Source organism: Physeter macrocephalus, chromosome 2, assembly GCF_002837175.3.
Source record: "Physeter macrocephalus isolate SW-GA chromosome 2, ASM283717v5, whole genome shotgun sequence".
In the NCBI taxonomy this organism is placed as follows: domain Eukaryota; kingdom Metazoa; phylum Chordata; class Mammalia; order Artiodactyla; family Physeteridae; genus Physeter; species Physeter macrocephalus.
Window position 1 is genome coordinate 10,047,390 of NC_041215.1, and position 17,505 is coordinate 10,064,894.

General features: G+C 45.7%; 1 protein-coding gene across 1 annotated transcript in view; it reads left to right on the top strand.

Moving 5' to 3' along the window:
- Positions 1-7,021, top strand: part of CBY3 (chibby family member 3) — a 9,738-nt gene extending 2,717 nt beyond the window's left edge. The window contains exons 2-3 of the mRNA XM_055091220.1: positions 4,999-5,070; positions 6,331-7,021. Of these exons, the coding sequence (XP_054947195.1) occupies positions 4,999-5,070; positions 6,331-7,021 (763 nt within the window). The remainder of the gene's footprint in view (positions 1-4,998; positions 5,071-6,330) is intronic.
- Positions 7,022-17,505: the final 10,484 nt, after the last annotated feature.

The following is a 17,505-nucleotide window of genomic DNA, read 5'->3' on the forward strand; positions in this document are numbered from 1 at the left end:
CATGTGGGATCTTCCCGGACCGGGGCACGAACCCGCGTCCCCTGCATCGGCAGGCGGATTCTCAACCACTGCGCCACCAGGGAGGCCCTGAAAATTCTTTTTTAAGTCCTCTCTCCTTTCCTCTGTGCCATCTGAATGAGCTTTACGTCCTTAAACTCAGACCTGTTGGGACCTGGCACTCCTTTCCTCACAGGCTCCAAATCTGGTCTTTTCAGTGACATTTAGACGGAGTCCCTCAAAGGAGCCAGGAACCATTGTTATTGACTGTGCATTTTTAAATTCTACAGTTTTCGGGACTTCCCTGGCAGTCCAGTGGTTGGGACTCTGCCCTTCCACTTCAGGGGTCATGGGTTTGATCACTGTTAGGGGAACTGGGATCCCGCATGCTGCACCGTGCAGCAAAAAAACCCCCAAAAAACCACAAAAACTAGTTTTCATTAAATTTCCTCAAAATCAAGGTCTGTTTGTGAAAGGAGTTAACATGTTAAGTGGGAATTATTCCTCCTCTAAACTTTTCCTTTTCAAATCATCAAAAAAGACTTCCTTGGGTTTTGTAGCTTTTCCTCTTTTATAGACCATGGAAATAGGGAAATTGAAAGTTGCTGAATACCATTCCTGATGATCACTCAGGACCTTCCTGACATGTCATGAGTGTTAATGAAAAGTAGCTTTAATAACATAGACACACATTGGGGGGGGTGGAAGAGGGAGTGAGGGAGAGAAGGCGAATGTGTGATTGGCTGGGTTAAAATATTCCTGGGCTCTGATTCCATGTCCATTAGACAACCTTCTGAGGGCTGATTCAAGCTTATCCTGATGATGAGAGAGCTTTGAACAGTGAGCATAAAGGTTTATTTGCGGAAACTGACATTCTAATTCTAAAATTAGGATAGAAATTCAATTACATGGAATTGAAATTATATGAAAATTCCAAGGACCTAGAAAACCAAAGCAGTCTTAAAAAAAATTGTTTGAAGATTTACATTACCAGATAGACTTACTGTAAGCTACAATAATTAAGAAAATATGGTATTGGTACAAGAATAAAAAGAATAAAGAGAATAGAGCCCAGAAACAGTCATACATACACAGTCACATGATGAACAATAAAGACACAACCGCAAACAGTGGGGAAAGGCTAGTCTTTATAAATGGTGCTAGGTCAACTTGACAACCATATGAAAAGCACACTATCAACAAAAATTAACTCAAAATAGAACATAAGATGTAAAGCTAAAATGGTGAAACTTTTAGTTTGGCAAAGCATTCTTTAATATGACATGAAAAGCATGACCTTTTGAGGGTCAAAGTAAAAACTGATAAATTGGACTTTATTAAAAACTTTTAATAGGCAAGCCATAGACTGGGAAAAAAATATTTGCAAAACATATCTGACAAAGGACTTTTATCTAGCATTAAAGAACTTACACTCAACAAGACAAACAATCCGGTTTAAACAAAAAAAAAGGTCAAAAGACAAGAACAACTTCAGCAACAAGGGTAACAAATAAGCACATGAAAAGACACTCAACATTATTAGCCAACAGAAATGAAATCAAAATCACAATTTAGACACACCCACTAGAATAACTAAAATTTTTAAAAATAAACTTATTTTATTTATTTATTGGCTGCATTGGGTCTTCGTTGCTGCACGCAGGCTTTCTCTAGTTGCAGCGAGTGGGGGCTCCTCTTCGTTGCGGTGTGTGCAGTCTTCTCGTTGTGGTGGCTTCGTTTGTTGCAGAGCACGGGCTCTAGGCGTGCGGGCTTCAGTAGTTGTGGTGCACAGGCTTAGTTGCTCCGTGGCATGTGGGATCTTCTCGGACCAGGGCTCGAACCTGTGTCCCCTGCATTGGCAGGCGGATTCTTAACCACTGCGCCATCAGGGAAGCCCACAGAATAACTAAAATTAAAAGGGCTCTTCATGACATTCTTTTTTCTTAGATTCCATATATATGTGTTAGCATAGGGTATTTGTTTTTCTCCTTCTGACTTACTTCACTCTGTATGAAGAGCCTAGGGGTAGGACGGGAATAAAACACAGATTTACTAGAGCATGGCCTTGAGGATATGGGGAGGGGGAAGGGTAAGCTGTGACGAAGTGAGAGAGTGGCATGGACATATATACACTACCAAACGTAGGGTGGATAGCTAGTGGGAAGCAGCCGCATGGCACAGGGAGATCAGCTAGGTGGTTTGTGACCACCTACAGGGGTGGGATAGGGAGGGTGGGAGGGAGGGAGACGCAAGAGGGAAGAGATATGGGAACATATGTATATGTATAACTGATTCACTCTGTTGTAAAGCAGAAACTAACACATCATTGTAAAGCAATTATACGCCAATAAAGATGTTAAAAAAATAAAAAAATAAAAAGAGATGGAAATCAAACTAGTACATATCATTTATATATATTAGAAGCTCTAGAAAAGAATTCAGTGTAGGAGACAGAATTAGATGTAGTTTCGGGATTGCCAAGTTGATTGACCATTGATTGACAATTGATAACAGATATAATTAAATTTCACAAAATATAAAAAAACAAAACAAAACAAACAAACAAATAAATAAAAGGGCTTACCATACTAAGTGTTGGCAAGTATGTGGAGAAACAAGAACAGAAACTCTTTCAATGATGGTAGGGATATGGCACAACCATTTTGGAAAAACCTTGGTAACTTCATAAAAAGGTAAATACACCTACCATATTACCCAGCCATTCTACTCCTAGGTATTTATTCAAGAGAAATTAAAGCACATGGCCACATAACGAGTAGTACACAGATGTTTATAGCAGCTGTATTTGTAATAGCCCCCCAAATGGAAACAACCCAAATTTCCATCAACAGGTAAATGGAAAAACAAATTGTGGTATTTCCATACAGTGGAATACTACTCACCAAAAAAGGAATGAATTGTTAATAAATGCGACAACATGAATGAATTTCAACTTCAAACAATTATGCTGCAAGAAGCCAGTGCAGGGACTTCCCTGGTGGCGCAGTGGTTAAGAATCCACCTGCCAATGCAGGGAACACAGGTTCGAGCCTCAGTCCGAGAAGATCCCACATGCTGCGGAGCAACTAAGCCCGTGAGCCACAACTACTGAGGCTGTGCTCTAGAGCCCATGAACCACAACTACTGAGCCCGCGTGCCACAACTACCGAAGCCCGCGTGCCTAGAGCCGGTGCTCCGCAACGAGAAGCCGCTGCAATGAGAAGCCCACGCACCGCAATGAAGAGTAGCCCCCGCTCACCACAACTAGAGAAAAGCCCGCGTGCAGCAACAAAGACCCAAGGCAGCCAAAAATAAATAAATTTATTTTTTTTAAAAGCCAGTGCAAAAAAAAAAAGTACACACTAAATAATTCTATTTATATAAAATTCTAGAAAATTCAAACTAATCTATATAGTGATGGGAGCAGAGGAAACTTCTGAAGGTAATGTGTATCTTCATTATCTTGATTTTGATTATGATTTCTTACATCAAATTATCCAAACATATCAAAGTATACATTATAAATACTGAATATATGTAGTTTATTGTGTCAATTATACCTCAATAAAACTGTTACAGAAAAAGGTTTCCCAGAAGGTGGCACTACCACTTGGCTCTGCCCTATGTTGTGAGCTCCCTGGAGCTAGGGACCCCTTCTAGAGCCATCAGGATGCTGGATTAACTGGGAGGCCCCTGCAAGAGACCCTTGGGGTCAGGAAAGCCAAGTAAATGTGATGGCAATTGATTGGGTGTGGTAGGCGAGTAGGGGTGACTTCATTTCCTTCCACAGCTTGACACAGCACTTGTCCTTCAAACAAGCCCAACTCCTTTGTACCTCTAGCCCATCTTCATGTAGCTAGAGTCTCTCATCATTCAGGTCTTAGTATGAATATCAAGTGCCTTCATCGAGTGCCAGGTCTAAATTGGTTCCTACCCCTCATTTTGTCCTAAAGTCACTTTCTGTATTTCTCTATTTTCTTCATGGTATGTATCACAATCAGAAATTCTTATTCATTTAGTTATTTCCTTTCATTTAAAAAAAATATTTATTTGTATTTCTGGCTGCTTTGGGTCTTCATTGCTGCGCACAGGCTTTCTCTAGTTGCAGTGCGGGGGCTTCTCATTGCGGTGGCTTCTCTTGTTGCGGAGCACAGGCTCTAGGCACGCGGGCTCAGCAGTTGTGGTTCGCGGGCTCTAGAGCACAGGCTCAGTAGTTGTGGCACACAGGCTTAGTTGCTCCACGGCATGTGGGATCTTCCTGGACCAGGGCTCCAACCCATGTCCCCTGCATTGGCAGGCGGATTCTTAACCACTGTGCCACCAGGGAAGCCCTATTTCCTTTCATTTTTATTATCTATTCTCTTCCTCCCTCTTTTATGCTGTTGACATCCTACAAATCCCTTTACTGGGGGTGCACCCACCCCATAGGTGCCTTAAGTGTTGGCTGACAACTCACAGTTGCCCCTGACAATGACTGACTGAAATGAGGGCTGGGTGGGGGAGAAGGGCACAAAAGATTGGCTCCCTTGCAGTAAGGAGACCTAACTCTGTGGCACAATTTCTACAGTTCCCTGTGGGATCTGGCTAGAGCTAGTCTCCACTTGAGGCCACATTCCTATTTAGCTTTAGCTCTTTTCCCTGCCCTGTCCTGCTTCCCTTACTCCCTTCTCCCAAGAACACTTCTCCAGTAAATCCCTCAATAATTCTCATCTGAGGCTCTGCTTCTAGGAAACCTGACCCATGACACCCTTGATTAGCTTCATGAGGGACTATTTTGTTCAATCCCCTAGAACAAATTCCTATCTTAGGCTCTGCTTATAACCTTCTCCCCCTTAAGAATGATAGCTTGATGACGGAAGATCTTCCTCACGTTGGAAGAACAGTGTCTGGAACACACAAGGCACTCAATAAGTGTGCTGAATGAATACAGGGGAGAGCCCAGGGGTCTGTTTTATAGCTTAGCTGATCTGGCCTAGAGGCATTGTGAGTCATAGCCGGTAGACAGCAACTGAGTGGTTCAGAGATAGGGCCAGGCCTGGGACAGCAGCTTGACACCTCCAACACATCCTCCAGGTGAGGTACAACATGTGAGGATTATCGGGGAAGGATCCTCTGGAAAGATGCAACCTCAAGGGTGGGCCGGGTTCTAGCCTTGGGCTTCCAAGAGACATGTCCCTGAGCCAGATCTAGGGGATAGTACTGCCCAGCTATGTGTGAGGAGTGTGTGTTGAATTAATGAAGGCATGACAGAGGGAACCCTGCCCCAGGGTTCCTTCTCTTTTCACTCTCCATAGGGTGAAAAGGAATTCAAAAGAAAGCACAGTTTTCTTTCTCACACAACAGAATCAGCACATACAGGAATGGGGGGAGAAGGAGTATGGGACATGTCTGTTATCCAGACTTTAGCTTCCTTGAGCATGTAGTCTGCTTGGGATACAAGTCACGTCCCGTCTGTGCAACCCCTGTTGGCTCAAGCCCTAAGCATAGGTCCTAGCCCATGGCACATGCCCCTACTGGACTGACCACACCAGACTGTGATCTACACGCACACATCTGGTTTCCCAGCTGGACCAGGAGCATCTTAAGGGCAGGCATAGGCTGTGCTGGCACCCTCTACCCAGACCAGGGCCTGGCACAAAGCAGGTGCCAGTCAGTCAAGGTTGTAAAATAACTGAATGACGAGGGCAGTAATGCTGTTGGGTATGCTAGACGTCCACCAGATACTTTTCAAAATGTAGATCCAGCCCTGGCTTCACAATGCTTCAGTAGCGCCCTCTAACCCACAGAAGGAAGTCTAAACTTTTAAGCCTGCCTGTACAGCACCCTCATATAGTGCCCTGGTCCCCCTTTCCAGCTTCCTCTTCTGCTATTTCCAGCTCAATACCCTATACCAATCCTACCCCAAGCTCTTCCTCACATGTGCAACATTCGAGCCTTGCCTAGCTCTTCACTCTGCCTAGAGGCTCTCCCTTATCCATGCCCAATCTACCTATCAAATTCCTGTGCATCTTTTAAGTACCTGTCTCTGCTCTCATTCCTTCCTCCCTTAAGGGCCTATTAACCCCTTCCTGCAGCCACCCAGCACTCAGAGAGCAGGGTTCTGGTCCTTCACCTGCCTATCTATCCCCAAAGCCTGACAGAGTAGTCTTTGGGGAAGGGGGTTTCGGGGAGACTGCTGCTAGTGCGAGTGTGCAGGGATGGACTCCTCAGTGGCCAGCAGCTGGTTAACCCTGAGCGCCAGCTGCGGGCCTGAGCCCTGCCCACCAGGCCTCGCGGTTTGAGGGGGCAGCTCGTCCAAGCAAGTTGCTCACCCAGACTCTTGCTCCCCAGCAGTGCCCCTGGCTCGCCTTTATCATTCTGGACATTGAGGCTTGCGAGGCAAGGGAGCAGCCTGGGTCGCCCGCGTCCTCGAGGATCTGCTCCGGGTATCTGTGCGCCCGACGAGGCCCGCCCGGCCCTTGCCCTGGAGGCCTTCGGGTGCCCGGCCTCGGGCCATGAGAGCCGCCTGTGGGAGCAGCTGCGGCAGTTCTGGGCCCACCATTTCTCGCGGCGCTTCTCGCCGCGGCGGCCTCCGCTGCGCCGCATCTCCTCCATGTCCACCTTCCACCTGCTGGACCACCAGACGCGCCAGGCAGAGCTAGGCCTCAGCTACGGCACGCCGCGCACGCGCCTCAGCGACGAGGCCTTCGTGTTCCGCGCCGGCCGGTGGACCGCGGAGGGCCAGCCGGTGCGGTCGCGGTCGCGGCCGCAGCTGCCCTCGCCGACCACCTCGGGCTGGAAGGCGCAGGTGCAGCGGATCAAGAGCCAGGTGCTGCTGGAAGAGAACAACTACCTGAAGCTGCAGCAGGAACTGCTCATGGACATGCTGACGGAGACCACGGCGCGCATGCACCTGTTGGAAAAGAAGATAGACCACGAGGCAAGCACTGCCGCTGCGGCGCGCGCCTGCCAGAGGAAGATGCGCAAGCGCGAAGGCGCGTGCGGCGTGCTCCTGATCGAGCCGCGGGCTCCAGAGTTGCGGTGACGCAATAAAACCCCTGCGGCGCATGCGCACCTCGCTCCTCATTTTAGGCCCGGGCGTGTTCCTGTGGCCCTTCGAGGGCCCGGCCGGGACTGGGCTCCGGGTTCGCTGGGGATCCGCTGCGCGCCTCCAGGGACCATCACTCCGGGCCTGGTGTGGGGGGGAGACTCAGTCAGCAGCCCGTCTCGGGAGGGTGCGATAGGGCGGTGGAGCAGCCCATTGGGAACGCGGAGTGGGAGCCAGGCTTGCAACAGTGCAGCAGGGGGCGGGGATGGCAGGCGATGAGAGGTAGTGGCAGCAATGGCTTTCTTGGCCCAAGGGACGGAGGGCAAAGTCCGGGAGGCAGGGAAACCTGGGCTCAGGGATGGAGGGTGCAGTTGGGCGGGCGGGGTCGGTGACCTTACAGTTGGTCTTTCCCTCCCTGAGGCGCTCCCGGGAGGGGTTTCAGTCTGAGTCCAGGATAAAAGTGTATTTTACGACCTGGAAACTGTTTCCCGAAAGAATCCCTCGAAACTTTGAGCTCTGTCTCCCCCTCCTGGCTGTGTGACTTTTGGCGAGTCGCTTCTTCGTTGCGGGTTTCCTTTTCCTCTCTCTAGAATTATGGGTCGGGGATACAAACAAGCACTGTCCAGAGCTAATCCAGCGCACAGATAGGATTTGCTCGACCTACTTTATTTTACAATTTTGCATGAGTTGCCAAGATTTAAGAATTTGGAGATTTCACATTAAAAATCCAGATTTCCCGTGTTCTCCTGAAAACCCGGGAGACTCAGCCATGCTGGACCTTGGTTTTGCCCAGCAGCAGTTGCCTGAATTGTGGCTGTCAGCTCCTGCTCAGCTTCACTCCTTTCCTCCTATAGGTGTCTGATTTTGGATCTCCTTCTGTATCCGTTCTAGATCGATGTTCTCTCCTGGGGTACGGGGAGCCCTGTGCCCAAGGTATCTTATAAAGTGCTTTTGGTGAGGGTGTTGTGGAGTGATGTGGCTGCACAACAAAGGTGATGACACTGGTCCTTGCAATCTGCAACCTTTCCTTGGAATGTAGACAGGCCCTTTCAGCACCCAGTGAAACTTAAGTCCGGTAGGATTCCAACACGTTTTCCTAGAGCCATGTGAAAACTTTGAGGGAAGTGGGTGTCCTTCTTCAGCCTAACTTGCTTTCAGGAGAAAGACTAGGGATTACTAAACCACTACTTTGTATAAAAATGTGGCCTGATTAAATCAGCAGAACAACGCAAAACATGTCATTAGACACTATGCTTAAAAACATTTCTTTGGAGCAGTGCTCTTTTGTATTTTAATAATTCTATATTTATATTAACATGGATTAAAATATTTTTAAATAGTTGTAAAATATAATTTCCTTTTAGAATAACTTAGAAAATAAAAAATATACAGAGGGCTTCCCTGGTGGCGCAGTGGTTGAGAATCCGCCTGCCGATGCAGGGGACATGGGTTTGGCCCCGGAGCCTGTGCGTCCGGACCCTGTGCCCCAACAGTGAAAGGCCCGCGTACCGCAAAAAAAAAAAAAAAAAAAAAAAAAAAAAATACAGAAAAGGAAATGAGAAGGGAATCAAAACAATACCTAGAAAAAAACACAAAATAAGGCACTGATGGAGAAATTATACTAAGTGAAAGAAGCCAGATGCAAAGGACCACATATTGTATGATTTTGTTTATATAAAATATCCAGAATAGACAAATCCACAGCTGGGGGATGTGGGGAGGAAGGAGTGACTACTTAACAGGAGCAGGGTTTCCTTTTGGGTTGATGAAAAATGTTTTGGAGCTATAGTGGTAATGGTTGTACAACATTGTGAATGTTCTAAAAGCCACTAAATTGTACACTTTAAAATAGTGAGTTTTATGTGAATTTTACCACAATAAAAAAAGATTCTTTTTAAGGAGGAAAGTGCTTTACATTAAAACATGAGATAAAAACTATGTGGTATGGGGAAATAGCAAAAATCATAAAGGTGATCCAAGAGTACCTAAAGTTTAGGGAATACTGCTTTGGCCAGAGCACTTGCAAACAAATAGTTTATTTTCTAGAACAGAGAAAAGTATCTGCCCTGCCAGATCAGCAGCAGATGGGGAGCCCCATGTTTAGGGAGGGGTATCCAAGTGGATAAAGGACCCAGATCAAATGGGGCAGAATGATATATTAAGATATCTGACTTTGTTCTTTCTGCTCTGGAATTTCACCCCCTGACTGAGGCAGCAAGCTCATTGCCCCGGGGGTGGGGGTGGGGCTGTGTGTGTGTGTGTGTGTGTGTGTGTGTGTGTGTGTGTGTGTGTGTGACAGAGCAGAAAGTAGGAACAAAGAACTCTTTGTGGCTTTCACCTTCTACAGCTCAGAACCCTCTGGGGAACAGAGCTTTGAAAAAAATATTTTTTGGGCTTGAGGAGGGAGGTCAAAAAGGCTGTAGATTTGTCTACAGCAAGAGGAAAGAGGAAGGGAAATGGAAGTAGAGATCCTGGTAGGTCTTCCATCGTGGAAAGAAGTCCTTTCTTGACCCTACATTACTTTCCAGCTACTGCCCCATTTCTCTGCTTCCCTTTATAACTAAGCTCCAAAAAGTTGCTTATATTCACTGTCTTCAATTCCTCCCCTCCCTCTTTGCTCTTAGTTCCCCTCAGCTTTGGATTTCTCACCTCCAAGTCTCCCCAGCCTGCTCTTGTCAAGGATGACATTGACTCCAGTGTTGTTAAGTCCTTTGGCTAATTCTCCATCCTCATCTTGGCCCAGCAGCAGCATTTCATGCAGTTGACGCCTCCTCATCTTCACTTGTCTTCTAGGACACTACACTCTTCTGATTTCTCTCCTACCTCACAGTTGCTCCTTCTCAGTGTCTTGCTGATTTTACTTCCTTCAGGTGTCTACTTAAATGTCACCTTTTCAGTGAAGTTTTCCCTAATGACTTTATTTAAAAGAGCATGCATTCTCCCCACACCCAACCAAACCAGCACAACTTATCCTCCTTTCCTGCTTTGTTTTCTAGCATCTGTCACCATTTGACATGCTATGCATTTTGTCAGTCTCCCTCCACCCCCTCTGCCCCAACTAGAGTGTAAATTCCATAGGATTTTTTTTCTGTGGCTTTTTCCCCCCTGTATCTTAGTTAGAAAAGTGCTTAACACTTACTAGGCTCTCTCCAGATATTTCTAGAATGAACAAAGGTCTATAAGAGACAGGCACCTGAATCCCAGGAGCAGATGGTGTTTGGCCTTTGGTATTGTCATAGGTATCTAATCCTCTAGGAGGCAGGGAAGGTGTACCAGATGCTTTTGGAACTTTTGGTTGCATCTGATAAGCCCACCTCTGATTTTAGCCGCAACTATGGTGGATGGCTCTGCGTATACTGTCAGTGCCTCATTTCAAGTGTCTACTGTGGGTTTTTCTGCCTTTCTGCTTCAGGGCTTTCTCCTAAGCCTCAGGAGCTCTCTCAACCCACAGACATAGCCTGGGAGTGCAGGAGAGTTAATGCCTTCTGGGGCAACCTCCAGTAGAGGACAGAAACCAAAACACACTTTGTTGAATTTTCCTTCTACCATTTTCCTCACTCCCCCTCTCTCAGTTCGTGGAATCATCTACCAGATAACTGCATCCAAGTTCTAAGCTCAGGCTCTGCTTTTATGGGGATTCAAGCTAAGGCAGTTAGTAGGAAGTAGCACTAAAAGGCAGGCCATAGGGAAAGGAATCTAGAACTAGATCACCCCCCATTCAGAAGGCAACAAAAACCTCTCACCACTGTTGGTGAGGAGGATGGTAGTAACCCCTAGTGTCCTGAAGCATAAGACTCTTACCTTTGGTGGATTGGAATGAGATAGAAATTGAAGGGAAAGTTTGGCTTATGTAGTAACTTTGGCACTTGAAAGATATGGAGGCAGCTGTAATTACAAGGATTATGGAGGTGGTTAACTTTTCTAAACTGTCTTAGAAGCTTTGAAGAAAGAATGAAAGGCTCTTCTTAGCCCACTCAACTCAGGGCATGATGTGAAAGCTGGAAAGTCTCCCAAGGCAACATGTAAAGAACTGCTCACTTCTGCGGCCAGGAAGCAGAGTGTGCTGAAAATAAGGCTCAAGATTTAATCAAGGACAGTAGAGCCGCAGAGAAGACCCATGCATCCTTAACAATTTTCCTGTACTAAAGTCAAGCATTTTAAGGGGAAGGAATGGGACCTTAAGGCCTGGCATGGGCATGTTTGGGTGGATATACCTAAGAACCTTGAGCCCCCAGAGCCCCTGAACCCTTCTGGCCAGTAGCAGCTGCTCCTTCCCTTGATAGAGAAGAACAGCTTTATTTTTCCTGGAGACAATGCAGCGATCTCACCTGAGGTAGATGTCATAAAATGATGCTAATCCTTCTGAAGCTCCACCTCTCATTGCCTCTAGACCAATAACTAGGATCGAGTCTCGCATAGCCCAAGCAGTGAAGCACAGTCCCTACTCTAGAAGGAAATGGCTTGATCATCCAAAAGGTTGCAGGACATGTCTAACCGCAGGACGTCTGGGGGAACAGACGTGGGAGTGGATCTACAGGGTGGGGGTGTATATAAGACTGGGTAGGAAGTTGATTGCAATGGAACATTTCCCATGACTCAAGACTAGAGTTCTGCCAAGAACACCCGGAGCTTTTCCTAATGTGCTACTAGATGACTCTGGAAAATTGGACACGATGGTCAATGAGGTAGAGATGCCAGAATTGCCTTGGCTGAGTTTAAAGAAGGGTCTGAAGGCTACAGGGAAGTGGGAATATTAGAATGGGTTTATTACATGGGACCAGAAGATTCACCATTTGACTCTGTTCTCTGGGAGCTGCCCAGAGGATACTCCTTTGGCTAAAGCAGTAGGGAATATGACAGTGAGGGGGGGCATTGCATCATTGAGAAGGTGTTAATGGCTGTCCCCGGTAGGCCAGGGTTGACAGCAGGAGATGCTGCCATGGAACTGGGCTCCCTAGTGTCATTGGGGATGATGGGATTCGGGAATGGTATTTAACCATTCTGGATGGTGACATTTACAGATCAGAAGCCAGGAGGGCATTCATATCATACTTTGCAACAAGAGTGGAATGGCAACTTGGGGGGCCTCGCTTCTCAGAGACCTGTGGTAATGTTGATAATAGGCCACAGTGTTCTTAGGGGCAAAATAAATGGGCAGCCAATGGAGGCAGAGAATAAGTGATAGAAAGGGTTGGGGAACAAGGGTGAGAGACATGCCAGCAAAGACAGTCTTGCTATTAAAATGCCTTACTTAGTATTAGGTCAGTATTTAGATACATCCTAGGAAAGGTAGGTGAGGAATGCTCCAAATAGACTGAAGTTAAGTTTCCACCACTGCAGCAGAGTGGCAGGTTTGACATACAAATTGAGTTATTGAAAAGCAGTTAAAAACCATGTTTCTTGAACACCCAAGAACATGGAGCAAGATCTGTACCAGCCACAAATACCAACAAGGAGACAAGGCAGTGTGAGATGCTGATGTATGGCATGCAGAGAAATGAGTGTGACAGTGACTAACCAAATTCAGACCTTTTGTGGATGTCTTAGTTCAGGCTGCTGTAACAAAACATCATAGACTGGAGGACTTATAAACAGCCGAAATTAGTTCCTCACAGTTTTAGAGGGTGGAAATCTTAGGTCAGGGTGCCAGCATGGTCAAGTGAGGGCTCTCCTGCTGATGGCTAACTTCTTGTGTCCTCACATGGCAGAGAGCAGAGGTGAGAAGCCAGGTCTCTTGTGACTCTTATAAAGGCACTAATCCCATCATGAGGTCTCCACGTCATGATCTCATCTAATCCTAATCATCTCCCAAGGCCCCACCTCCAAATACCATCACATTGCAGGGTAGGGTTTTGACATATGTTATGGACACATTCAGTCCATAACAGGAGGCAAATCCCAGAACTGGAATCAGGCTCAGCAGGCAGCAGGGATGAGACCAGGACCTCTACCTGCAGCCACAGTGCTCTGCACTTAACTCACCCCACCAGTCCAGGTAATAAATGGCAGCAGGGACAGTAACATGGGCCAGTAAAAATGGTCAGTGGTTTCACTTTTGCAAGATGAAGAGAGTTATGGGGATGGATGGTGGTGATGATTATACAACAATGTGAATGTGTTTAATACCACTAAACAGTACACTGAAAAATGATTAAGATAGTAAATTTTATGTCATGTATATTTTACCATAATAACAAAAAAAAAAAAGAAAAAAATGGTTAGTGGTGACTGTGTAGAGATTGGGGTCTAGAATAGAATATTAGCCAGAGGAGCATAAGAAGCAGCACAGCTCTTAAGAGGAAAAACAGTCCACAAAACAACCTGCAAATCCCAGGACAGAAGTGCTTTCAAAAATACATGTAGGATAAAAGGGGAGAGGAACAGGATGTGACTGCCGAGTGGGTGTAGACAATGGTCATGTGTCCAGGAGAGCCAATGCATTGGCCTTGCGTTGGTTAGGTTGGGGCTGTGCCCTCTTGCCTTTTGTAGGGGACCCAGCTGTCTGGTGGTAGCTGATCTGGGGTGTCTCCCAGAAAATCACCTGCTTCCCCTGTGTCTGGCCAGGAGGAAAGTGTTCACAGCCTTGCCCCATTTCTCTACTTTTTCTTTCCCCATCTAGCTTAGCTCTGAACAGCTTCCTGTTGTCACTTACCATTGCTCCTGCCTCACCTGCCAGTTCCAACACATGTGTGTCTCCTCCCTCGTACTCCTGGGGCCACTCCTACCAGGACCGACCTCCTCACCTGGTCAGTCTGGGAGGCTGTCTGTGCATGGCCTTGCCTGCCTTTGATTCTCAGATGTGTCTAGCACAGGGACCAGATCACTCAGAAGCCTGTGCCCATGGTGTTCCTTGTGCATCTGCACACGTGTGGGATGGGATTACCACAGAAGTCCATGGCGACCAGAGAGGATGGGCAAGAACCAAAGGCCCACAGAGCCTGCTTGGTCACCAAGAACAGTGCTGACAGGGGAGGAAGGGGGCCTTGCATGGGATCCTGGGAGCAGGAGTGGCCTAGGGCTGGACCAGCACCAGCTGCCTCTGGAGCACAGTTCCAGAGCTTTGGCTCCTGCCCCCTTGGGAGCCAATGCCAGTGGTGTGTCTGCTGCTTTCTGTCCTCTCCTAATATATTGCACCTACAAAAGTTTAATAAAACTGTAGTATCAATATCTTCAAATACTCAGTCTGTTTTCAACTGGTCTGTGTCCAACCTAGCTCTAATCAGCCAGGGCTGACATGAAGTAAGGGAAGCAGGGTCATGGGGCCTTTGTGCATTCAACAGGGTCTGGGGATGGATCTTGAGATCCATGTCCTGGGGTCATACCAGTGGTCCCACAGCTCTCCAGAGAGAAAGCACAAGGCCAGTCAATGGCTTGGGGTGTGGCCTGTGTGTAGCCTAAGAAGTAAAAGGCAGGTGGGAGAGTGGAGCCTAACCCTCGAGCTGTGAGCAGACCTATAAAGAGACTTAAGAGATATATCAGCTAGTTACAATGCATGGACATTATTTGGCTCCTGATTTTCAAGCAAACAAACTACAAACAAAACAACAACAGTGGTGGTGCAGTGGTTAAGAATCCGCCTGCCAATTCAGGGGACACCGGTTCAAGCCCTGGTCCAGGAAGATCCCACATGCCGCGGGACAACTAAGCCCGTGTGCCACAACTACTGAAGCCCGCGCTCCTAAGAGCCTGTGCTCCGAGACAAGAGAAGCCACTGCAATGAGAAGCCCGTGCACCGCAACGAAGAGTAGCCCCCGCTCACCGCAACTTAGAGAAAGCCCGTTGCGCAGCAACGAACACCCAATGCAGCCAAAAATAAATAAAATAAATTAATTAATTAAAAAAAAGAAATTTCTAATTAGATAGATGTCCTCCAAAAACTTACAACATCCAATATTTTTAAGTATTGTTTATTATCTCATCCATTTTTTGTAAACAATTAACTGCACATATTTAAAGTGTATAATTGGATGAATTTTGACTTATGTATATACCCATGAAACCAACAACACAATCAAGTAATGAATATATTCATCACCCTCAAAAGTTCCTTGTGTTCCTTAGTAATTCTTCCCTCCTACCCCTGCCCCAGGACAACACTGATCTACTTTTTGTCATTATAGATTAGTTTTCATTTTTTGGAAATTTCTGCAAATGGAATTATTCAGTATGTACTAAAAAACAAAACCAAAAACAAAACCCTAGTTTCTTTTGCTCTGCATTATTATTTTGAGATTCATCTATGTTGTTGTATACATCATTTCCATTGTATGGAAACACCACAATTTGTTTATCTACTCGCCTTTTGGTAGAAATTTGGGTTGTTCCTAGTTTTTGGCTATTATAAATAAAGCTGCTATGAACATTTGTGTACAAGCCTTTGTGTGACGTGTGTTTTCATTTCTCTTGGATATGCTAATTCTGTGTTTACATTCTTGACTAAGTCAGGCTATTTTCCAAAGCAGTCATTTTACATTCCCACCAGTAGTGTATGAGTTCCAATTTCTCCACATTCTCATCAATACTTGTTATTTTCTGTGTTTTTGTTTTATACCCACTCTAGTGGAAGAAATTACCATCCATACCCCTCTCACGCTATGCTTACTAAGACTGCAGAGAAATCAATTCAACTAACTCTATATTGATTAAATTTAAAAAAAATTGTGCACACATTTACATGTTTCCAGAGAAAAAACCATGAAGCAAGGTGTATACAGATATGTCTAGCTACACCCCTGTGCCTTCTACCCTGATCATTCCTCCCCATCTAGGTAAATGTTTATATTAAATTTTTAAACTTAAATTGTTTCTATTGAAAAATGTAAAGCACATATATTTGCATTTCAAGGCCAGTTGCATTGACAAAGCCAGTCAATGGCTTGGGGTGCGGCCTGTGTGTAGCCTAAGAGATTACTGTGCGCAGTAACCTTTCTTGGTTACTGCAGCATACAGTAAAACCTATAAACCCTTTTGTATGGTCAGGCCACTCAAGATGGCTGTTCTCTTGCTCTCTGTACATTCCCTCCTCGACCAGTCCCTGCTTCACATACATCCTACTCACGTGACTATCCAATCCTCTTAATCATAGGGCTTAAGTAGTAACCGCCTAGTGCTTGCCCCTTGCGCCATCCACTGGTTTCCCTGGTAACTGATGAGCCAACCTAACGTCAACTCCCCCTTATAAATGGTATCCTCCTCCCCCGGCCCAGGAGTGAAGATTGCTGCCCTGTCTTGCCTGCCATCTGCTACCCACAGTGGGGTGCCACTCCAGGTCTCTGCTTCAGACTGGTAAGATTCCCTATCCAATAAATTGTTGATGTCTCTGTGCTCTTTCTTTAGTCTCACAGCTGGGCAATTACAAGGCTTGGAGTCCTGTGCGTTACAGTCCAACACCCTTACTTTCTTCACTGAGTGACATATCCTGCAGGTTGCACCTCAGCAGGACATAGAGATACTCCTTATTCCTTTTTATAGCTGCAATGTATCCCACTGGGTGAGTGTAGCACAATCTATTTCACTATGTATTAAATGTTTGGATTGTTTCTTGTCCCTTTTAAAATTGTGATGAAATACATGTAAAATTTATCATCTTAACCAATTTTAAGTGTACAATTCAGTGGCATGAAGTACATTCACCTTCTTGTGCAACCATAACCACCATCCATTCCCAGAACTCTTTTCATCTTGCAAAACTGAAATTCTGTACCCATTAAATGACTTTCCATTTCTCCCTCCCCACCCCCACCCATCCCCAGCCCTTGGTAATTCTACTTTCTGTTTCTATGAATTTGACTAAGTACCTCTTATATAGTATTTGTCCTTTCGTGACTGGCTGATTTCACGCAGCACGATGTCCTCAAGATTCATCTATGTTGTAGGATGTGTAAGAATTTCCTTGCTTTTTAAGGTTGAATAATATTCCATTGTATGGCTGCACCACATTTTGTTTATCCACTCACCTGTCAGTGGATATGTGGGTTGCTTCCACCTTTTGGCTATTGTGAATAATGCTGCTATGAACATGGGTGTGCAAATATCTCTTTGAAACTCTGCTTCTAATTCTTTAGGGTGCACATCCAGTGGAACTGCTGGATCATATGGTAATCCCACGCTAATTACTTTTTTTTTTTTTTTTTTTTTTTTTTTGCCGTACGCGGGTCTCTCACTGTTGTGGCCTGCATCGGCAGGCGGACTCTCAACCACTGCGCCACCAGGGAAGCTCCCATGCTAAATTTTTAAAGGAACCACCATACTGTTTTCCACAGTGGTTGTATGACTTTACATTTCCACCAACACTGTACCAGGGCTCCAATTTCTCCACATCCTCACCATTACTTGCTATTTTCTGTTTTTGCTTCGTTTAATAGTCGTTGTCCTAATGGGTGTGAGGTGATCTCTCATTGTGGTTTTGTATTTCCTGTAATTAGCTAATATAATTAATATTGCAATGAAGAGCCTAGTGCCATGAAAATCTTTGTGCATAA